The sequence below is a fragment of the Gavia stellata genome, chromosome 3 (genome assembly GCF_030936135.1).
Source record: "Gavia stellata isolate bGavSte3 chromosome 3, bGavSte3.hap2, whole genome shotgun sequence".
Taxonomy (NCBI): Eukaryota; Metazoa; Chordata; class Aves; order Gaviiformes; family Gaviidae; genus Gavia; species Gavia stellata.
Window position 1 is genome coordinate 51,238,388 of NC_082596.1, and position 24,368 is coordinate 51,262,755.

Sequence of the window (24,368 nt, forward strand, 5' to 3'; positions counted from 1 at the left end):
CTCCCTCCGCGGGCGCAGGCAGCAGCGCGGCGCCGCAGCCGCGCGCCAACACCGGTGCTTTTACAATAAATGGCAAAAAAAAAAAAGAGAGGTTGCGCCCCCCCCCCCCCCCCCCGCCCCGTTCCGGTAACATTCCCGGCGAGGTCCCGTGCCTGCGGTCCCGGCGGGCGAGGGAAGTTGCGGGGCGCGCGCGGGGCGGCGGGGTGGGGGTGGGGCGGGCCGAAGTTCCGCGCGCGGGGCCGGAGTTGGGGCTGTGGAGGAATGTGGCGCCGGCTGTCACGTGAAGCGGCCCCTCGCCGCCGAGGGGGCATGTGTGAGGGGCGGCGGCGGCGGCGGGGGGGGGGGGGGGGGGGGGGCTGAGTAAATAAACACGCGAGTAAATGCATAAATAAGGGGAGCGGGGAGGGATGCGCCCCGAGTCGCCGGGACTCGTCCCGGACCCCCGGAGGAGGCGGGGGGAGCCCGGGACCCGGCGGAGGACAAAGGGCGGCTTGTGCGGCTGCGGCGGGGCCGGCAGCGTCCCGGCCGGGGCGCCCCCTCCTCCCCCGCCCCGCGCGGCCTGGCGCGGCCGCCCCCCGCCGGCCCGGCGGGCCCCTCGCCGCCGCCGCCCCACAGCCCGCCGCGGCGCGGGGTGTTCCCCGCCCGCGCCCCGCGAGGAGCGGGCAGCCGTTGGCCGCCCCCCGCCCCGCCACCTTCAGGAGCTGGGAGCCGTCGGCCTCGGCGGCCGGGCGGGCAGGGGCTTCTCCCCGCCTGCTAGCGGGGAAGGAGGCCGAGGGGCGGCTGTCACCTCAAATAAACATCTCTCTGTGGACGGGCGCGTTCCTCCCGGGTTGGTCTGTACATTGCAGTGAAGTTGAATAAAGCCTGGGTTGCGTCAGGTCAGAACATCTATAAGTTGTCTACTTTTTAGGGGGGCGAGAAGGGGGGCGAGGGAGGCAGGCCTGGGGAACTGAGGGCAACTTGTGCGGCCCGGGGGGCCGGGAGCGCGGAGCCTGGCGAGCCCCCGGTCGGGGATGTGATCCTGAGCCGCTTCGTGGCTGATGGCAGGCCTTGTTTTCTTCTTGGCGAGGCTGGCGTGCACCAGGAGTTAAGTGCCTGGAAACCAGTGCAATTTCTTAGTTGGAAAGCAGGAGCGGGGTCTGCTTTTATGGACTTGTACAGGAGGACCTGGTAAAAAAACTGCGCTCCCTTCACTTGAAACAACTCTTTCCAGGAGTTCTCTTCTCAAAGTCTTCCTGTTGACTTCACTGAGCTTTAGAGCAGGCTTTAATTCTTTTTTTCTTTTCTTTTTTTTTTTTTTTAAAAAAAAACAACTCTCCAGACATTTTAGAAAGGAATAAAGGGTGCCTTGAATTCACTGCTTTACCTGCTGCTGCTGCCGTCTGTGTCTAGTTTACCGAAGTTTGTGCGGTTCAGTAGTGCTTTTGTTTGGCATCTTGTGAAGAACAAACGAGCTGCTCTTCACTTACCTTTTAAAAATGATACCACAATGAAAGTTCTGTTGCTTGGGCGCACACTTATATTCCGAGCTTCCCAGGGAGGATTTATTTACGTGCACATAAGAGTTTTAGAGCCAGTAGGAGAGCGACCAATTAGCCATATTTGCAAAAAAGATGCTGGGAAACTTTAACTGAAGGGTAGTCTTAGGCCTCCGAGTATTTAAGTGCAAAGGAATAAGCGTTCAGAATTAATTGGCAAATAGAGGAAATTGTTCTCCTGTTAGGCACTGGACGTGTTTTACTCGTGGTTATTCGTTAGATGCATTACAGAGAGGAGGTTTGTTTCAAACATCTTCCTGTAAACATCACACTTAATTTTAAACAAAAGATACAGCTTCCATTTTATGTGGAGGTATAGGCTTTGCCTTCCTTATGTACCAGTAGCCTGAGAGCCCCTAAAATGAGAAGACAGCAACATTGTGCGATTCAGATGGAGTAGCTTGGATTTGCTTACAGTAAACTACTGACTTAAGAAAACTGCTTAATGTTGAGGGTAGAGATGATAGAGATTTCTTTGCAGTGTCTTATTTACTATTTTTCAACTAAAACCAGGCAGTAAATCAATCGTCATCTGTAATTATTGCTGCAGTAATTACCTTTGGGGAGTAGGTTATCATTCTTGGTGGCCTTTTGTTCAAATATCTTTTTCATTTTCCCTGTTTTATTTTTCTTGAATCATGTCCATTTTGAGTGGGTTAATAGTATTCTGAAAGCAGTCCGATTGTAAGATTTCTGAAAGGGCTAATAGTGTGATTCATACGAGAAGTTGAAAGATGCTTGCATAGACATAGCATTTAAATTCATTGGTAAGAGTCTGCCCATCAATTATTACATCTTCATTTTTAGTGAATAAACAAAAGCTGTAAGTAATGTTGCAAGCAGAATTTCAACTGTACCTCCAGTGCAGCGTTTATTTAAATTCTTTGTTTCTTAAGTATTACTGATTTAGTCAGTACAAAATATAGTTCTACAGTTTAAAAGTAATCAGTATTTTAAATAGCTTCTCTGAAAAACTATTCTTTGAATGTATTTAAATGAGTTATTTAAACTCATCAGTGCTGGTTTACATCTAAATAAAATATGGAGTTACATGTTACGTTTCCAATTTGTCATGTACTTAGCAACCCTTTCTGGAGGGAAGATATAAGAGATATTTTTGATATGTCTGTCACTTTTGATAACTTAATTTGAAACTTACATCTTAAGGGAATACTGATACAAGGCAGGTAAATACATTAAAATAAAATGACAATTGAGTTTTTTATATTGAATGCATGAAACTAACGTTCATCTGAAATGGTGGGTGTTAAGAACTTGCTAATGATTAAATGTCTTCTATTTCTTGAAAATATTCTTTTTTTAATTACCCTGGTTTCTGTTTACATTCCTTGTCTATTTCTTTTTCTCTCTCTCTTTTTTTTTTTTTTTCTTTGACCCGTTTTGGTTTCTTGCCAACTTTGGTCTGACTGTCCCCCAGCTCTTGGTGAGGATTGCATCTCAGGTTTGGACCTAGGAAAGAAAAAAGGCATGGCTAACATTAGATAAGCCCTTTACAATTTCAGAATGACAAAAACATCTTTCCAAGGAAAAAGAAGATTGTAATTATTTTCTGTGAAAAGCACTCTCTCTTACAAATATACTACAGGGTTGTGGCAAAAAAAGTCTCAAAAGGAGAGTAAATTATTTAACTTTCTGAAAAACTGTAATTTGAATATCTTATTTTACTTTAGGAAGGAGGAATTAAAGTTCAATTGCTGGGTTCTTTTAGGCAGATGAAGGATCAGTTGCATCAAACTCATCAGTCCTGACCTATGTTTCATTCTACTGATTAATTTATCCCATTTCCTTGGCTAGTTTCTGAAGAAAAAGTATCTTTTAGGTATCATTGACCTGATCAAAATCACCTCATGCGTTTGGTGGGGGAGGGAGGATAGCGGGAGAAAAACAGGTGGGGAAAGATAAGTCAGAGATACGATACCCATGTATAAGCCCCAAAAGAGCCACTGTGCAAATGAAGGGTATTGAGGAAGGGCAATTGGTATGACTCCTTAAACTCCCGACACCTAAGGGCAGCACCATTCCCTAAGTAAAACCATGCGGGAGACCCCCCGAGATGAGAAAGCAAGGGAGGGGGGAGAGCAGCTCGCTTGTATCTTGTTTAACTTGGCCATTTGAATGGTGAACCTTTTTTTGTGACTTGGCATGCTTTGTAGATATCACACTTAGGTTACTGACTGCCTCCCCCCTCCCTCCCCTTTCTGGTTTATGGGGTTTCAGTTTTGGGAGGGCTTGAGGTTTTTCTTTTGCCCTTACTACCGGCTTTTGATGAGAAATTTTGTGTAGAACCAAAGTTACAAAAATATAGTCCCTTGCAAAGAAAACCAGGTATTCTTTGTAAAAACCTGAATGAAAATGTAGTCCTACTAAACATTAAACCCAGGTTTCTCTAAGCTAAAGTCAGGTAATACTCATTATGGTAAAGTCACCTGTGAAAAATCACTGAAACTGTAGGTGTTAGTTAAGCCATCACAAGGAAACTAGAACAGCCCCACACATTTAATAGAAGCGCTGATCTCTGAAAGTTATTTCTTTTGGAAAAAAGAATGTTATTACTTCAGAGTAAATTTTTACTCATTGTAATTTTGTATCCCACATTTGACTGCAGAAATAAAATTATTGAATGTTAGTTCCTAGAAAGATGAGAAGGAAAAATTTATCGGCTGTGTTTTACATAACTCTGTTCTGCTTAAAGACGGCTTGTATCTTGAAATATTTTGGCAAGCCTGGAGTGTCTCTTAAAGTTGTTCCTTCTTTTTGAGGAAACCAAGGTACTCTTTCCATTCTGACTGAACTTACAACTGGAATTCAATTCATGTAAAGTGTTGGTGGGCTGAGTAAATGTACCTGTGTTTTAATGTGATTTGTTTTCTCATCATAAATTCGAAGCAAAAGGATGTTTCTCAAACAGAGATGCAGGTGGTGTGGTGTAGTATCAAGAAAGGTAGAACAGTAGTGGATTGAAACAAAGATCTCACTTAATAGCAGCAATAGTTCAGAGAGAATTTGACATTCGGATCCCCTTCAAACAGTAGTCTTTACATTTCTATGTATCTGTCAACTATTTAAATGTTTATCCTCAGCCCCAACCCTCTCCAGCTTCTAAATTGCATGGACTAGACTCGAAAGTCATTAGATTGTCTGCTCATTAGACTATAATCAATGCAGCATAAACAAAACCAGCAATTAGTATTGGTGGGATCCTTGTGAACTTGCCTTAAAAGTTTCAGTATTACCGGTCCAGAGAACTTTCTCTGAACGGGCCGTTTTCAGGAACTGTGTTATTTTGGCACCATCATTTTATAGGGAGGGAACAAAAAATTCGTAAGATTCCATTTGGCCTGAAAAGCAAAAACATCTGTTTGATGGATGAGTGGATTGCTGGCTTCTATTTGGCTATCCAAAAAAGGGCAAAAATTAAGATATCGAACATAAAAGAGTGCATGAAAAAACAAATTACAAAGAGGATTTGAGATTAGCATCTTTTTATAATGCGGGCTATTTATAGTGTTCTCTTTTTGACTTGCCAAAGCAAGCCCCAGCTACTTTATACATTAAGCAAATCTGTAACGACAAAAACATCCCTAAGCTTTAGTAATATTCATTGACTTTGGCAATGCATAGTGTTATTGATGGTCTTGATTAGCTGTAGGATTGCAGTAATGCTACCCAGTCATTTCTGGGGCTAGCGTGAGTTATATTGACCATCACCATCTACTTCTTAGGAGCAGGTGCTATTAGGAGTGAACATCTAAACAGCTGCATCTAAACAGTTACTGGTTGTACTCCTAGTTTCCATAAAGGTGAAATCTTGTGACAAAGATAATATTAAGAGGCTTGGAAATACTGCATGTTTGGTTTGGTTTGATTTTGTTTTCCCGAGTTGCTGTTAACTTGTGTAACAAGGGAAGCTGTCAGTATGGAGGCACTTATCTAACGTGTAGGATAACGTTATCTGCCATGATCTCAGATGTCTTGAAAGGCTTTATGCTGCTCTGTAATTCATTCAGTCTAATTTACAACTAGTTTAATAGCTCTTATTTCTTTGTTCTGAAATACGATTCACTATTTTGAAACTTGTGCATTTTGGAAAAAAATCTTCCTTTTGAATAATTGTACATGAGCAAGTGATCAGAAGAACTGTTAACATTTTATGTAGACCATATGGATTCTGTGTTTTTTCTGTGTAAAACACTGAAAATAAGATACTTGCAGTTGGTTTTTTAGATTGATTATAGTATAAATGCTGATACCTTAAGACAGACCTCTTAGCATCTTTTCCCAGCTGTAGTTTATGGTTTCCATTGGTTCCTCTGGGGCTACCTGAGCTCAAAATCAGTCCCAGCTGGGGGTGTGGAAAATGCACTCTTTCACTTAAATCAGAACCGTGGCGTGCGTATGTATGTATGTATATTTTTCCCTGAAGAAAATATACAGCTCTATGAAGAATTGGGCCTGTTTTATTTGGTGCTGTGAAAATGTACATGTCTGTTTTCAAATATGTTTTGCAGTGTTACTACAAAGCATTAAAATTTTTCAGTTGCTCTCTTTACAAAAGTCGGATAGCACAAGAGAAGCTTTTAAATACTCTTAAATCATAATGCAACACTTGACATAGGATTCTGACAAAAGATGAATGTGCAAAACCCAAAAGAGGTGGTGAGGTTTGGTTTTGGTTTAACTTTAATTTTAGACAACTTGGGTTCTATTTCACCTCAAGTGTGAGTAATTATGCTAGTTTAGCAATTATTGGAGATGAAAGAAATTCTGTTAGATATGAGTCTCCTAAACTTCAGTAGCTTTAGTTTTAGCCAGGATAATGATCAAGGAGTAGTTAGCCATATGCCTAGGGACTACACTGTAGCAAAAAAGATAGGGCTGATCTTGGGGGTATCCTTATTACAACATGTTTTAATTAACATTTTCATTCAGCCCTCCTACTTTCAAAAAAACCCTGCTTTATGTTCTTCTGTGCACATATTAGTAAGACTGCACAAAAGTGCCCTCTTCCAATGGGTTTTTGAACCAGGACCATTGTCCCCTCCATATTTACAGTATTAGTTAACAGTGGTCACACTTTTTTTTCCCACTTCACATTCCTTCAGTTTCAAACACTTTTTTCCCAACACTTTTTTTCCCTCTCTAAACTGCATAATTATTGAGAAAAAGATGTAGAGGATTTTTTTTTCCCCCTCCTTTTTCAGGATTTAGTCTGGGTTATCCATGTTCTTCTGATGTGTGCACATTTGAGCCTTTTAGATTTTCCTCTAGCTGGAGTGATGCTGTGCATGCTATACTGCAACTTTTCTTTGTACAGTTGAATCTGTATAATGTGTACTCCAAAGGGTTGTAGGATTGTTAGTTACCAATTCTGCACAGTTAATGCGGAATGAAATTTTAGATTTTGGGGGGATCTGTTTTTGTTGTGTTTTTTCCCCCCTCTTTTTTATTATAGGAGCAAGACAGAGGGGTGTTTTTTGAGTAAGTGATTCGTCTGACACTTTAACTTCTACATATAGGTGCAATTAGGTGCAATTTTTCTTTGTAAGGTGAGGATTTTTAGTCCTTCAAGATTTCTTAAAGTCATTTATATATCTGTTGGTATGGTGACTTCCCCCTCCCCCCCCTTCTTTTTTTAATATGAGAGGGGCTTACTATGGTTCTTTAAAAATACAGTATCAGTAACTAGTTAGCCTTCTTATAAATTTGGAAGTACTAGTCATTAGTTAAACAGCCCCTTGGCTGAAGCAGAACGCCTTTTTGCCCTGAGGACAAATGGACAGGATGTTGATAGTGAGGGTATGGGTGTCCTCCCTCCTTCCCAAACCCCATTTTTGGAGAGCTTATTCTCTCATGCAAGGCAATAACCTGGAACAGGAATTTTGTCCTTACCAAACAGGAAGTGCAAAATCTCTCTCCTAGTTTCTCATACAGACACTCGGTTTTACACATGAGCGTGGAAAAGCTACAGCACTTTTAAGTCTAAATGTCCTGGTTAACTGCACAATAGATGGCTTCTGTATACAGTCCTGGAAACTGGTTGTGCCCTTACTATTATTAGGTTGTGTTTTTGCCGGGAAAATATGTTTCAAACAGTGAATTTTGTGCTAATTGATTTTTTTTTTTTAGTTTTTTTTGTTGTTGTTCACTTCTTTTGGTAACCTATCAAGTTCAACTTCCATTATTGAGTCATTAACTTCTTGAAAGGTGCTTTAAAAACAAAAATAAAATACCTGCCGTGTTGCTCGACTGGATGATGTGATGTAGTGAGGCAGTGTCCTTGGGAAGACTAGGCTATGCTTTGATCAACAAAACTTTCCCTGGCACTGAATTATGATGTCTGGGTTTTGTTTTCCAGACAGAGTCAAGTGAATTTCTAACTTTGATAGTGGCAGTAGGAAGGAGGAGGGGGTGGGGAAGTTAATTATTTTCCACCTCCGAAGAATACAATTGCAAGGAAGGAACTTTCTGATTCACTGGTTCCAGGACAACAGGATGTCAAGACCCATGCCTGATGTAGCGTTCTCACTCTGAAGATGGAAGGAGGAAATGGGTTGCTATTGGTCTGTGCGTGCAGCCACTGGGAAGGGATTGTGTTACGCGACTTAGAAAGAGCTAGAGCATAGGAGAAGATTTGGTTTGCGATTTCTGGTGAATCTGGTGAGCAGAAGACTTGCTAGCCAGATGCAAATGTAAATCAATGAGTAAAAGTCAGAAAGCTCTGAGGCTAGGTCCAAAAAAAGGGCTTGCATGCTGCCAGACACTCACTAGTACTGCTTAGTTTATGGGTGCCTGGTTGCCTAGTGGAATAGTCATCTTGCAGCAGGCCCTTGGATTCTTTCTAGAATTCATGGGTAGGTTAGGTGTTTATGAATGTTGTTGAGTAGGAACTACCTTAAGGAGACAGTAGGAAAAACTTAGAAAGAATAGTGTGTCTTAGCTCCTCCCCTGTTCTAGGTGCGGGTGTCTCACTTAGTGCAATAGGGTATCTTATAGCAGTCACTTATCTGATCCAGCTTTTTGGAGATAGGGGACAGGTCATTCCTTTCCTCCCAAGCTAGAAGGAATAGAGGTGTTGTGCTGCTGCTCTTCCTTTCCCCTTTACTGAAGAGGGAAAGTTATTTGCTCTGCTAGGATGTGAGAGGTGGGGGTTCTGTTCTGTGCTTTGTCTAAGGGTGTTTGAATCTGTATCTCACAGGGAGTACATCAGTCATTACCCAGCAGCATATTGTGCTGTGAGTGTGAGTTGCCCTTTTATTTTTGTCAATGGCGTTTCCCTTTTCAAAGGTGTAATAATGTATTTGTTGGACAAGAGGGTGAGAAAGAGCATTCATGCACAAGACTCATGGCTCTAATGGCTTGAGTACCAATGGAGAAAGAGGAAACCTGGGTCTTGGTCTGCCAAGAGCCTACTGCAATATTATTTCTGATTAATTATTTCAGTGAAACCAGAACTGGAGTCCATGTGTTCCACTTCCCATGTGGATGCCCTAACCACAAGGATAAGGTATCGTGCTAATTCTCCTTCTTTCTAGTTCAGTGAATATTGTAGATGAGGTATGGCAGCTTCAACAGCAATGAATGAGTGCACCTCAAGTCTGAGGGTAAGTGCTCTTTCTTAGGAAGCTCATGACGTGAGTACAAATCCTTCTGATAGAGAAGAAAGTTGAGCTGGTGCCACCCACATCCTGGGTAAGTGATCTAACCAGTGGGTGTGGGCAAGAGGCGGAAAGGAAGAGGTATTTCAACCCACACATTTTCTGCCAGTGTCTTGTAGCAACCAGGGAAGGGTACGTAAACTCTGAAGAATCAGCCCACAAGGCTGCGTCCAAAGCCAGGGCAGGCAGGAGAATATTTAATCTTCCACTAGCCAGCTGCGGTGGGGCTTTGGTTTGACTTCAGCATCGAGCTGCACAGCACTGAGAAAGCCTGCATGATAAAACCGTAGGTACTGCCTGTCCTGAGTGGCATCTGAGCAGAACTTCTGGCAATTTAGATGCAGCATCCACTCACTAGTTTCTGGGCTTCTAAGCTCCTTTGTGGATATACACCAGAGTGCTGCTGTACATGATAGAAAGTCATGTAGAACAGAGAAGAGAGTTTGAGGGATCAAAAAGAAACGTATAAAACCCTGGTACACAATAGATGGAGATATTTGGTAAATCAAGGATAATCTCAATTGAAAGGAGGTGTTTTTTTTGACTCAGACAAATGTATGTCTTTAGGTAATAGAGCCAAAGCATGCAACTCTATTTTGTTTTGGCGTTGGAATGGTGTCAGATAACCCAAACTGCTCAATTTAAGTGCCTCATTTTAGGCACATAAATAAATGGCTTAACTTTCAAAGGCAATGATCATCTATAGTAAACTTTTCTGTAGGTCCTCATAGCCCTTCTTTACATCACCTGTCTTCAGACTTGCATAATGTTGGTTACCTTGAAGTTCTGTAATCCATGCATCAGTTTGATTCAAATTGCTCTCTCTTGCTGAGTTTAGGCTTTTGTGGACAGTGTTCAATGAATTTCCTGTTTTCTAAGCAGAGTTGAAAAGACAGGTCTGTAGGAGTACCAGAAATTCTTAGTTATGTCCCTTTGAGAGAGTAAGAAAGCTTGGGTAATACATAGCTTCAATATACTGAGAGGAATCACTCAGAAAACATTCATGTTGTGCTTGGTTTGGTAATTAGGCTTAAAGTTTATATTAGCCTCCTAACTTCTGTCATTTCTCAAAATGGACTGGATGTCCACAGTCACATTGTCAGGAATGGAGGTGGAGTACTCAGTTTAAGACAGGCAGGAGAGCTGAAAGTCCTGACCCTGGTACTAAGAACTGACTCCCAGAGAGATTGCCTTTTCCTTTGCTAATTCTCACCATGGTCCTCATTTTGACTTGGAGATCCATTATAATCTGTTACATTGCATGACAGAGAGTCTTAGAGATGTCTGACATTTACTTGAGGTTTATAAAAAGCTTTAAGATTCTTTGGAGAAAAGTACTTTTTAAAATATACTGTTATTATTTTACTTTAAACAATAAAAATATATGTAGATGTGGCTTAAGCTTGTTACAAGATGCATGGTTAGGGAAGCAAAGTTAGCATTCTGGACAGGATTAATTGATTACTACCTCAGCTGTGCAGAAAAAAATATCCCCCCCACCCTCAGCTTGGGGGTTTCTGTAGAATTCTCCTTCTGCTGCAGGAAGGAGCATCTTCTGCCTTTTCTGCACACAATGTTACATAAAACTGGACGTCCTTAGGCTGTCACATTTGGATATTGTCATCCTTGAGATCAAGGGTTGGAAGAATATCCAAAGGATTTCTTAAGCATAATTTCTTTCCACTTAAGTATATTTATTACTTTTATGTTTATGTGCTGCCTAGGAAAATACTTTACTTTAGCATAAGAATAATATTTTCCAACCACCGCAGTCTAATTGGGAACTCCTAATTCAGGCTTTCTACAAGAAGAACATTAGGGGGAAAAAACCCCGAGCTCAGCATTGGGATAGACTAAAGAGAGGCGTAAAAAATATGAACGCTATGAAGGGCTTTGTCTTCTGGAAAAAGCAAATGCAAGAAGAAAAATGCTTTATATAACAGGAATCTTTTAAGGAAAATAATAATTTCCAAGTATCAAGAGAATACTATTACAATGCTGGGGGGGTAGAAATAGGAAAAGGGGTTTGTCACAGCACAAAGGAAAACAAATCAGAAATACAGATATTCATGCATATGATTAATTGGATTTTTGTACAGTTGTGGCTACATACACAGAACTAATTTTCAGTAGAGTTCTGGAATGTAGATATTTGAAACGTTAATATGCCAATGCATTTCTTTTTCCGAGTCTTCTCATGCTAAAGTCATTGGGTGCATATACATTTGGGAGTCAAAATGGTAATCGGGTTTCTGGCCAATAGCTGGTAGACGTGTATGGATACTGAGTGAAGCTGTTTAGAAAACAATACTTTCTTAGTAGTTCTGAACTTTTATGAATGACAGTTATCATAAAGGACATTATGAAGCAGCCTGAAATGTTTTTTGACTTCCAGGAGTCACCCACTGATTGCTGTTTACACGTGGCGTAGCCAGGTGTGAAATCTGTGCTCACATTTGTTGGCCAGAAGAGTTTAAAAGGTCAGTCTTAGAGCAGCAGTGGTACCTAGGGAGAGAAGAAAGTGGAGGAAGGTATAGCCCTAGCAGGTGATGCATTGGCGTGTGATCCTGCATTTAATACTACTCTGTAACTTCCTTAATTTTGGTTTTGTGTCCTGACTGAACCCTTATGGAGATATATTTCCACAGCACTTTATTGCAAAGTGCGAAACATCTTCAAAATCCATTGACTTTAATGGAGTTAGAGGATACTCAGCACCTCCTGTAACTGGCTCTTAAATTTGCCTTCTGCTATGTGATTAATCTGTCTAATCATACTTAATATCTACCTGTAGATGGTGGCAGTATGAATGTCCTCTTGGTTTTTATGTGGCCACGAGGAGGAGGGAAAAGAAAAGTAGAGGGATACTTCCAGAAATTGCAGTCATTTGTAGGTACTGAAATAATGGCACACACGTTTTATTTCTGTTCTGTCTGGGTAACTCGGTAAATTGTGTATTGATTATGCTAATACAGCTAGTGTCTCTATTACTTGTCTGCAGAAATTATTCAGACATGTAGATTGAAGATGCACTTGGCAAAGTTACCATCCTGAGAAAAAGACTTTTGTGCAAAGATGGCTTTAAATTGAATTACTAATCATTTGCTAATGGAAATTTATAGGTTAAGTATCTGAATTACAGGAAATGCAAAGTGCAAGTTAAAAATATATATTCTAAACTTCCTATCCCGACAGTCTTAGTTACTATATAAGGTTTATTTTCACATCTCTCAAGGAATATGTTTTAGGAAGGAATAAATCAATAGCAATCTATTTTTGCAGTTTATTTTGGGATATGAGGCTTCTCCTGCTTTGTTTAACAAACTGAAAAGAGGCTCAGGCATTTTGGGCAGTTTTTTTTTCTTTTTTAAAATTTATTAACCCACCTAGACTAGAAGAAAATAGACTTCTTTCAGTTATCTTTTGCTTTTATTTTATTATGGTTTGTAATGGCTCAGAAGCCATAAATCTTAGCCAGAGTTCTCCAAAAGGCTTCCCTTTCAGTGAAAATGTCCTTTTTCACATTTCTAATTTTATCCATTTCTTTTCCATACATGGTTTTTCCCAGGCATCAACCAGAAATGACTTGTGCTCTTGCTTAGGGTGCTAAATCTACAGATTAACTCTTCAGTGAAGGGGAATCCTGGTTAGTCAGTAGAATATGAATGAGATTTTGCAAGCTAGAAAATCTGTGTATATTTTGTACTAACTTTATAAAACAATCTCCCTCCTTTATAGGCTAACCATGCGTCCCATGAAGAGTCTAAGCAAAAGGGGTGAAATCTTCATTGATCAGCAGGTGTTGCTGTAGAGCAGTCAGGAGATTAATTCTATTTTTAGGACCTCTGTATCAAAATTCCCATAGGTTTTCCTCATTGGCTGTCCTTGATGGTATTACTTGATTTGTTGGTTGCTGGTTTTTTTCTTTAAAAAGGAATAGTTGGTCTTAATGTTGACATTCAGCAGCCTAAGCATGAGAGATGCTCTGAACTGAATCCAGGGTTTGCCTTGGACACTGGCTGTACCAAAGCTGAAATGTCCTAACCTTTCACATAGATACAGCTTCAGTTTAGAGATACGTTTTTTGCAGTAAAGTTTTAAAAACTGGTATCTGTCCAACCCACAGGCTTTTGTAATGGGAGAAGAATTGACATGCTAGAATTCTGTTTTCCCTTACTGAGATTTTTTTTTTTTTTTTAAATTGCTCTCAAGAAGTGTGGTGACACAGTTGTTGTGGTGATCTGGTCTTTTTTAGGAATTTTATTATTTGGGGTTCCTGTTTGTTTTGTTTTTCAAAAGTTGCACTGAGAAAATATGTAGTAGGGACTTGATGGTTTGTTGATAAGTCAATTGAGAAATACTTCTACAACTAACAAAACAGGTGACCTGTGGTCATAAACACATAATTGTAGGGACGAGGAATATTGTTGCTTTTGTGACAACATTATTTCAAATGTATCTAGAAGTGCTGTTCAGCAATAACATCACTTATTCATACTCTGGATTCATAAGCTATTGTTCTGGTTTCCTGAGGCCTCTCCTTTTACTAGTATTCTATAGCTCTGTTATAGAATTTGTCTTACCTTATGCTAGGATGTGGTGTACGCAGTAATGAAGGTGACACCCCTATGCGTAATTACAGTTCTAGAGTATCAGTAATTTTGATGTTTGAATTAATAATAGCGCATACATGCTACTGTTTTATCTGCATATCATCCTTGTGGCTTTTTTTAGTTACATTTCGTGCTAGTGCTAGAGAAATGTTTTTGGTTAGCAAAATTTAAAGCATCTAACTACATAGGTTCTCTTTAAAGTTGCCTTCCTCTCCTGAAAGAAAAAGGTATAGTTAATGTTTAAGGGAGGTGAATGTTGGCTGCCTGTCACACTGTCACACTTTCATAGTCAGGTGAGTTTAACATTGGTCTGAGAGCTGAAATAGCACTGAAGTTTTCAGAATCTGGCTGTGGAAAGGTGTAAAGTGCTAATTGGGAGCTTATCTGATGCTACCAGCTGTAGCTTACTTAATGTAACAAGTACTCATGCTAGCTGGAGGAATCATCTAACTTAATGCAAAGGAAAATGAGATGCTGTTTTGTAGTTGATTTGTGCTAATGCTAAGATTTCCCTAATTCTGTGGTTTTGTGGGGTAGTTTTCTTATTCCTTTTACCATATTTCCCCCTAAATGTGGTTTTAATTTTGCTGACAAATATGTCAGTCGAATTGAATATTATTAGCAAGTCTTTGTGCCACGGCCTGTTGTGACCTACTTGGCTGTGGTGTGACTGAGAATCCTTAATGGGCTTGAACAACAGTTCAGAAAGATGCTAACGACAAAGTTACCTGCTCTGTTGCTTGTTTCCTTTTTTTTAGTGTAATAAAGACATAGCGGTCAGCCTTTGTTGAAAGCAAACTTCCACTCTCACAGAATTTTCAGATCCCTAAATAGCAGGGAAGTTTGGTTTCACAAGGCATACAGTGGCATGTTTTCACATTACAAAATTGCATACCTGAAAACAATTTGTTAGGCAGTATCCATGTTTGTTTTTTCCATTTTTAAGACCTAAAAATGTCTGGTGTACCTCTCAGTCAGCAGCGCGAAGCTGAGCACATTTCGGTGTGCAGTCACTTCTCACTAGCAGCTAGAGATTCTGGTACTGCAGCTGGTGGCAGTAGACATTCAGTACAGAACAGCAGAAAAGATGAAGTCTTCATTTTAGTCTGCATACACTTACAAGTGGAGATCCGCTTCAAACAAGCAGATCTTGTTTACTTCTTAGCAGGTAGCTGCTTTATTTTGAAGTTTCCCACTTGGGTATCCGTTGTTGAAAAGTTCATCTTTGGGCACCTTATTTCCATCTCGAGACTTAAGAAATGGTAGAGTTTTTAAATTGCCTTTCTGGACCGAGTTATGACATGTATTGTGGTTGAGGATTTCATTGGTAGGTAATCTACACATCTACAACCTTTAATAAGGTTGATCAGTAGGTACTGGTGACCAAGATGAGTTTCCTTTTGAGGGATGGAAAAGTGGACTCATTTTACAGTTTTAGAGCTTGTTTTTGAGATCATGTTTTGGAAATAGATCTGTTGATCTGGTGGTGGTGGGCATAAATAGGGTCAGGTTGGACTGCTGCAGAGATTTCATTGGGGGCTTTGAGATAGTCACAAAAGGCAGTATCTCTTTTTTTTTTTTTTAATTGTATACTAGTTGTATTCATTATTTTTCTTGCTGTATTAACGAGTCTTACTGTTCGGTGCTGCCCTAGTGAGAAATCTTTCTATTTAGCTTAGTTTATGTTTGACCATGTGTTCCCCGAAACTCAGCTTTTCATGAGCTTTTCCCATTGCTTTGTCTTTGTCTGATCAGTTTCCTTTAGCTGTGAGGACTGCTGGGATGACTGCTTTAGCATAACAAAGAAAACCATACAGTATTATCACAGCTGAAGTACTGGTAACTTCATGGTTGCAAAATACAAGTTCAGCTGAAACAGTCAGCTCATAAAATTGTATTTTGTGAAATACTTGACTTACTCCAGGGCTGGGGAAACTTCATCAGATCTCTGTTGATGAGAAGAGTGTGCTTACTAGCCACAGCTCTGGGACAGAGACAGAGATTGTTTAGAGTCCTCCAGAGATTGTACTTGACTCTTTCTAATATATGCACTGTGTTTCAAGTTTCTGGTGTCCTAAGAGTGTCCTTATGAAAACTGGTGTTTTTTTTCTAGAAACTCAGATTCTAGAAACAACCAGTTGTATGAAGCCTTGGGGTTGGCGGAGGAGGAAAAGAGGTACCTGTGGAGTGTGTATATGTATCTCTTCTTTTGAATATATGTCTAGATTTATATGTGACCCTAAGTGTTGCACTCTCTTGTCCCAAGAACCAGGAAAAAAACCCCCAAATCTTTGGATTTTAACTCAGTTGCATGATTATTTTTGAGGTCTGAATTCTTGGGAGTGGAAATGCTGTAAAAGTGCAGTCTTTCCCCTTTCAGCTTTTTCCCCTGTGGAGGGAGAATGAATTCTTTTCTCTCACTGTTCTCTAACTCAAAGAACTCAGTCTTTGGGAGAATAAAAAGGAAATGGTTCTGCCTTTTAGCTCTTCCCTTACTTTTACTTTGGGAGAGTCAATCTTACTTAGGCATCGTATCAGAGCATATGAGAACAGCTCTCTCTAATTTTTCAAAGTAGCAGCAGAATGGCTCTTGTTAGGTTCACTCTCGCCCAAGTTTTGAATAGTGAATCTGACAAGAATTGTATTGTTTTTAGTTCTACTGCTCTGGAAAGCTGTGAGCCAAGGGAAAGATGCTGGCATGGTGTATACAGTAAAACAGCATGGGGTTAGTTCTCCTTTGCAAGGCTGTCTGCACTGCTGAGATGTTTGCTACTGAATATAGGATTATTAATATTTTTTTAAAGCTTATGTATGAATTAGCACACACACCTCTCCCGTCTGCCAGGAGAAGGCTTTCTCTTATCCGTGTGGAGCGAGTAGAATCTTAAAGCCCAGAATTATTCTCTCATTTAGTTCCATAATCTAATACAGTAGAGTGCATTGAAGACAAATATCCCAGAGGAAATTTGATTTGGTTTTTAAGCCATGAAACTGATTTGGTCACTCTGTTCTCAGATCTGTAGCTTCCATACAGCAACGTATTCTGTTTTGGTCTGGTCTACACTTTCGCACTTTGCAGTGCAGCTTTTCTTGCCCGTGTTGTACAAGCATTACTTGCTGGCTTTCAGAACTGGAGCTGATGTAAAGATGCTTGAAACACTTCAGCTACCTGCCTAACATCTTTTTTTTGTTTTGTTTTTGTTTTGTTTACCTTTTTCTGACAGTAGAAGAAAATGAAACAGAGGACCAGCAGGCAGGTGTGGGACACACAGCCGCACAGACTGGTAATGCTGAATTCCTTCATTAGCGCTTGCTTACCGTTTGACAACAGTCTGAGGGATTTTTGTATTGGGGTGTTTTTGCACAGCCTGCACTCTTCCTTCTCCGTTTCAGCTTAGAATGCATTTCTGGGGCTCGCAATGGAAAATAACATTCCTCTCCCCTCAGCTTTCAATTCCTGAGAATTAGAAATTCTGCCTTTTGTAGGTCAGCCAACTGAAAGTGAGATGCTTCTAAAGTGCAGCATATTTTTCGTTTTTTCTTTTCTTTTCTTTTTTGTGTTAACAATAATCCTTCTCTACGTCCCCCGTACAAAACCCCATCCTATGCTGTTTCAGATGAACTTGGATATTTGTTCCACTTAAACTATTTTCATATTTGTAAAATAGGTGGATAAAGGTAATTTCTTTTAGGATTGTTCGTATAATTTCTTACCAGTCAGGGATTAATTTAGGGCTCCTTAATTTTGAGTCAGTGAGATTGGGTAGACAAAGCTGTTGTTTGAGTCAGGATCACAGGGATATGTATTGTTAATAATCGTGAAGAAATAATTGTTAATACCCAATAACAAGAAGGGCTCTTTTATTCTCTAGCATGGTTCTGAGAATGCAAAAAATACTTCAGCTCTCTTTTTGGTACTGATTCCACAGAATTTTATCTGAAGAGCAGGACTGACTCATCTGCATAGTCTCATTCATTCAGCTGAGGTCACCTTTTAGAGTAAGGGCTGGCTCCTTAAGGATATTCCTAGAAGGCTAGTCATCTCTGAATATGTGTAGGTAATTTTTTTGAGAACAGTTGGTGTTATTCCTCTTATGAAGGTGAAGAATGTAGTTAATTTTCTGTTCAGCTAGAAGACTTTATATTTCTCTTGTGTGTATGTCCTATGGGTTTGTATTTGGTGCCTTTTATAGGTTCTAGTGGCTCTGCGCATAAACTGTATTGTTTGAAAAGAGGAAATAAAAGTGAGAGAGTTCTCTGCTTTTTTAATGGCAAATTTCTCAAACTCTTTTGGATGTACTTATGTCTCCATTTAGCTGTCTGCAAACTTGAAAAAAGTGAACTTTTACTGCTGTAGACACATGAAGTTGAAAAATAGAAGACTGCAAAACTGGAGATCAATATGACAAAGAATGGTTGCTTTTCTGCATTTTTTCTTAAAATAATTCTCAATGGTTAAGTTGTCTTGCTAGTTACTTATTTCCCATTATGTCCTGCGTTGTTCTCTGTCTGTTTCTAGGCAAGATTTAACATTCTGTTTTTCTCTATAGCAAGAATGCAGTGCTGATATTAAAAACAAAAAACCTTCTGATAGAGCAAGCAGTACAGAAGGCCCACACTGTGTACACACTGCCAGAAGTTTTTATAGTAATACTTTGTATCTAAGCTCTGGCTCTAACCATTAAATGTGCTTTTTATAGAGTACCAAGTTATAAATGTAGTGCAGCTACGGCATATTAATCTTACTGCAGAAATTTAATGAGGCAGTTGTTTTGCGATGGACACTATTGGGAGCAGAGAGCGACAGAGTTTTACTTTTCCACTGAGCTGAAGAAATATTCCTTGCCTGGTAATAATTATAACCACATGATCTAAGTTTTCCTTTCTTTTGCCAGCACTTTTCCATGCAGAAGTGGCTTGGAAGGAGGTCTGCTGCAAGGCAGTGAAATGGATTGGAAAGGAGGCTGTTTTCTTGGTAGTTTGATGTGTTAGTTGTGATTAGCTATGGATCCTTGTAGCATAGGCAGAAATATGTAAGATGAGTTTCAAGAATACAGATAGTCTTTGCCAGTCCACTGAGATGGCTTTTAGATATTCATTACTTTTACTTGACTTTTATATGGGTTATAAAAAGTAAATGTGGTGAAACCTCATTTTTACATGGACGGAATAGAATTTCTGCTGGTTGGCCTTAAACCGCTCCCATACTTGAAATTAATTGAAGTCCATGGCTTTATTGCCTCCAACACTTTTAAGCCAATGCAATTTTTCATTTTTCCCAAAGTTGCAGTTTTATTAGACCAAGTTACAGGAATAACATCCCTTATGAGGAGGAAGAAGAAGGGAAGGGGAGAACCACCTGTCAGGGAACATAGTAATGAGAAAATCACGCTTCTTTTAATTTCCATTTATAAATAATGTTAACATAATCAGTAACAGAAGACAACTGTTCTTTATCTTCCTTTTTTTTTTTTTTTAAAAAGTGCCTTAATAGGCTGAATTTATTTCTGTTCCAAAAATGCAACCCTCCTTTCCATACTAGATAATTTTCAATGATAGCTGCAGATGGAGCCGGTGTGTGTATTGTTGCTTATCTGTATTGAAAGATTTCAGTTAGTGCATGGCAGCCTCTGAAATAGGGCAGGGAAGCCTCTGGAAATGACAGTGGCATTTGCAGATGTTGGGCAAGGTAATCTTATGTGAAGGCAATCTTTGTTGAAGGAATTGTGGCTGTGATTGTTGCAGATATTGGGGAGAAAGAAATGTGGGAGATGAATGACATTTGCCCTGAAGTCTGTATGCGAGCATGAGCTTTGAACGGGAGGTTAGGGAGGAATTATAGATGAATACATATTGTATTTATAAAATACACTTTATTCTAGTCTTTCAAAAGAGCAGCTCGAATAATACAGCTTATCCTCGGTTTAAGTAACTATTTAAGGTTAGACCAGCTCTTGGTGGAACATACTTGTTGTAACAGAAAAGCTAGCTATTCACAAAGCATCCAAATGATATTTTCTCTCTTTAAATATCTTTTTATTTTGGTGGTGACATCTCTTCATGGAAGCGGATCACAGTGGAAATGCATTCATTGAGAGGGGCTGAGACTGCCAGAACTCATTTCACAAAGCTGTCATAGGCTAAACTCGAACCTAGGTCCCAGAGGGTCCCACTTAAGTGTTGACCTAAAAACAAATGTGCCAGTTGGCTAGAGCATGTATTCTAAAGTTGCAGCAGAAGGGAATAAGCTTGACTGACTTCTGTCCCTGTAGAGTTTATATCTGCAAATGCAGAAGGAGAAGCAAAACATTTATTAGTCTTAAAATGATTCTCATTTTAATAACTGGTCTCTAAGTGGGAAGCTTTAAATTGAGCAATTCTTCAGGCTTTTGTGCACTAAGGGGTGCATGCGTGCATACGTGTGTGTGTATTGCTGAATTCCTATAAAGTGCAAGTGTTTCTGAATAATAGTCTTGAGAATTCCCTCCCCTCCCTTTTCTTTCCTTCAGCATTGTACTTAAAGCAGAGTCAGATGCTACCCTTATTTTAAAACAAACAGGTCTGTAAACTTTATGTGCAGCATTTAAATACTCATGTTAAAATTCAAACCCGGTGCCCACATTTCCCTGAGTGCTGTCAGTTTTATGAGATGAAACTGGGAGCTTGAGCTGAACAACTAATGGTATGTGATGTGCACATGCTGCCTTCCAACAAGTGTTTAATGATGTTGGGGTCAGTTTGCAACAGTTAAGACAATTATTTCTTTTTCGGAACTGCTTATAACCTGGTGATTGCCTAACTACTTTTATTAATCTTGCAAAATATCTTGGAAAATGAAGTGTCAATGGGAGTTATTAGATTCAGAGCATTCAACAATGGCTAAAATGCCATAAAGTCCCTTTATTTAATTAGCATCCCTTTTTGGTGTGTAAATTTGCAGACTGCTCCTCTATTTGGAAGTAGCTGTCCAAGTTGAAGGTTTCACTCTTGAAAGAACCTTGTAAATGTAATTTGTCATACAAGGATCATAGTCAGTGTATTTTGCACAGCAAATACATTTTTGCCTTCAGAATGTGTTTCTTATTTTTTAAAATTAATCTGGTTTCCCTCTGTAATACAATTCCCTTAAAAATAAATTCTGCCCTTTACCCCTGTCAAAGAAATTCCTTGGTTTTGATCATGAGCCACATAGCATGAGGAAGGCTTCCTGACATGGGTCACTTCCAGTTTCTACTTGCGGGTCCGACTGTGTTTGAACAGTTGAAGGGCAGGGTGCAGCAGTGTGGACCAAAGGATGTAGAAAGATGATGAGAGCCCTGACCTTTGGTGTGGGCAGCAAGAACGCCTGCGCTTTGTGCACAGTGGCAAATACAGGGATGGCTGTGCCCACATCACTGTAGGGTGGTAAGAGAGGATTTAGGAGTGGTTTAAAGTGGAATCCCCCTCCACCTCCTCCTCCTCCTTCTCCTCACCCCTTCCCCATTCTAGTGTGAATTTAGTGTTAGCATGTTTTAATTTCTCTCCTTTAAAGTAGTTGTGCATGACCTTAATCAATTGCAATGCTAAATAAAGTGGGTTCACAGATACCACCTCTGTGTTGCTGTGGACAAGGAGCCTACTCTTGGTTAGTAACCCGCTTCGCTAGAGTATAACATCTTAAAATGTACTTCCACAATCTCCTGTTATTATGTGAGTGTGTCCTTGTTTTCTAAAATGATTTGTTTCAGTCTCAGGTCTCTCAAATATCTAAAAGGAAAGATGAGGTGGCCAAAGCAGAAAAGGGAAAAGTGGTGAAACGCCTGCATTCCTTTTGCTGGAATGTACACAAGCATTTTTCTTCTGCATTTCACTTGTTGTACTGTGGTTCCCAAGGAAAAACAAAGTTAAGTGCCAGCTTGCTTTATTAGGGAAGACAGACTGTTTTATTTCTGTCTTTTGAAGGAAGCTTTTAGTAAAGTGGGCAAAAAGTCAGGAGTAGTTAAAGCTACTCCGCTCCTCCTCAGAGGAGGAAAAGTTCTAGACTTCACCTTATCTCACTCTGCGCTGGTCATCTGCAGAACTGAGGCAGTGCAGCGAGCTGTGTGGATTCTCCGCGCATAGGCGATGGCGGTGAGGCTGCACATTTCTTCCAGTTTAAAAGCTTCAACTGGGCTCGGGGCTGCTGCTCTGAGGCTAGAGCTATCCCGCTATCCCCAAAATGCTTGTTAACATGTAAGACAGACAAAGCTCTCCTTGTGCACTATTTAGGTTTTACAATAGTTAGTTTCCAGTTTTCCATGATCTGGCAAATACAGGAACTTTATTGGGTTTGTCTTAAGTCATACACAAGTTCAAAGCATGTGTAGCATTTTGACCCAGCGTATAATCTTTCCAGGGCTTGCTTTGTGTCAAATAGCGTAGTGATGGAGTGCTGGAGTGGGTTGTAAAGTCAAGATTAATTTCATGTTTATGTAAAACAAATCTGTTAGTCTCTTAATTCTGGTAATTTCCTGTGAAATGCTGTAGTTAACAGTGAAAAGAAGTTCCTGCACACTCATTGATTTGATTTTTCTTTTCATTGAAAACTAATTGCATAGGTGGTTTATCCTTTCTTACAATGATCAAAGCAGCTTCAATAGCTGTGATAAAATTGACAAACCTAACATTGAAGCATGGAAGAATTGCTTGTGTGAGAAATGGAGCTGCATTTGTGGGAGTAGAAGGGAAATTCTCCTTTCATCAAGATTAGAAAAAAAAAATAAGGAAAAAGCCTCCTTTGCTTATGTAGCAATAAAATCTACAGCGTGCTGCAGGCTCGTGCCAAATATGTTTCTTCTCATCATTACCACAAGAACCTATCTTGATATTTTTTTTTTTTTCTTTTTAAAGGTTCTCTTCTTAGATGCCTGACGTCACGGTCTTGATTTTCTTTCAGACCCTAACTGTAAACTAGAAGACAAGGCAGAAGATGGAGAAGTGCTAGACTGTAAGAAAAGGCCGGATGAAGGGGAGGAGTTAGAAGAAGAAGCTGTGCACAGCTGTGACAGCTGCCTCCAGGTGTTTGAGTCACTGAGTGATATCACAGAACACAAGATTAATCAATGTCAACTGACAGGTAAACAATACTTATCACTTTGTGGCTTCGTGCACTGTTCTATTTCTGATTCCCATCCTCTGCTTCTGATCTCCCTCCTCCTTTCTGTTATTTTACTTCTGCACTTGGATGCTTGGGTGAGACCTTTATAAACAGATTTTGGGACAGGATTATACAGTAAATGGGGCACTATAAATTTCCTTCATACTGAAAGATGTATGGATAATTACTGCTTTGTCACTGTATTTAAAGTGTTTGTTAGCTGTCTGTGCCTGGCTGCTGTCTGTATTTTCTAGATGCATACTGTACAGCTTTTCATACTTTGCTTATACACGTATTTTCCTAAGTCACTTGTGAATGCAGAGGATATTTGTAAGTGGGCTTTACGTGCAGGCACATAGTGAATGAATTTGCACGATGGCATGTGGCAAATCTAGGCTGGATGTTGCGATAGTCTAATCTGTTAACTACAAATGACTGCGCAGTAATCAGTAACTGAAAGTTGAGAGGAATGAAGCAAATTGTTATAGAGGAAAATAAAATCTCAGCTTTAGTCAAGGGGCAGAACTGAGTGCTAATCAGGTACTACTGAATTGAGCAGAGCTGGGTGAACGGACCTGTAGCCAACCTGGGTTCCTCTTTGAAATGATTGTAGACAGCTCCCTCACCCAGGAAACCACATGAAATCTGCTGAAGTAGTTTCACCCTTTAGTTTTAGTAGGTCTTTTGATGATATGCACTGTAGATCCAAATAGACTCAGTATCAACAGAAAGGCATTTCTATTTTTTATTAGATGGTACTTTAGTTTTAGCCTCTGCAGTCTAAAATGTATTTATTGTGCAGTGCAGTTATGTTAAAAACCTTTCTTTATTATGACTTTGTAAACAAGGAAAGCCATCCTTCCCATTTGGGAATGCTTTTAGAAGGTGTGCGTATGCTCATGTTTGGAGAGCTTTCTGAGTTGTTTTTGGTTCCAGTAGATCCATAGGCTAAGTCCTGGCAGGATGATGTAAAAGTCAAGTAGCAGTGCTGCTCTTGAGGATGAAGTTTGAAAAGAAGGTGAGCAGAAGAGGAATAAGTGGGCAGGAGCAGAAGGAATGTTGAGAAAGTAATGTGAGTTTGTCAAATGGTTTTAATTCCAACTTCAAATTATGGAAGATGAAAATCTGCTGCAGCAAGAAACGTTTACTTCTATTAATGTATTGCTTTGTCTTTTATTGCCTGTAAAATGTTTAACTAACTTCAGATACAGTTGGTTCTGCCATTCCCTAATCACTCCTACAAACTTCTAGAATGTGTTTGTCTATATTGCTCATGTTTTATGGCAGTATGGATAGTCTCTCTTGACTTTAAAAAACTTAATGTCTTTCTCTCCTTTTCTTCATACCTCTCTTCTTTCTTTTGCTCTTTCTATGTTGAAAAATTTAGTGGCTTTAGCTTGTCTCTTCCTTCCCTCTCCCAGAAAGC

General features: G+C 40.0%; 1 protein-coding gene across 8 annotated transcripts in view; it reads left to right on the plus strand.

Moving 5' to 3' along the window:
• The window catches only part of ZNF521 (zinc finger protein 521), a 234,612-nt gene that overhangs the window by 1,619 nt on the left and 208,625 nt on the right, over window positions 1-24,368 (plus strand). For 3 of the 8 annotated variants that reach the window (XR_009485020.1, XM_059836074.1, XM_059836078.1), the window contains exons 3-5: window positions 15,941-16,003; window positions 17,052-17,111; window positions 22,742-22,921. Coding sequence is in view for 6 of the 8 variants with exons in the window: in XM_059836074.1 (XP_059692057.1) it covers window positions 15,941-16,003; window positions 17,052-17,111; window positions 22,742-22,921 (303 nt within the window). In the remaining 2 variants the exon portion in view is untranslated. Of the gene's footprint in view, window positions 1-860; window positions 879-15,940; window positions 16,004-17,051; window positions 17,112-22,741; window positions 22,922-24,368 lie in introns of those variants that run through there. The other 5 variants (XM_059836075.1, XM_059836076.1, XM_059836077.1 and 2 more) reach the window with 5 other exon arrangements.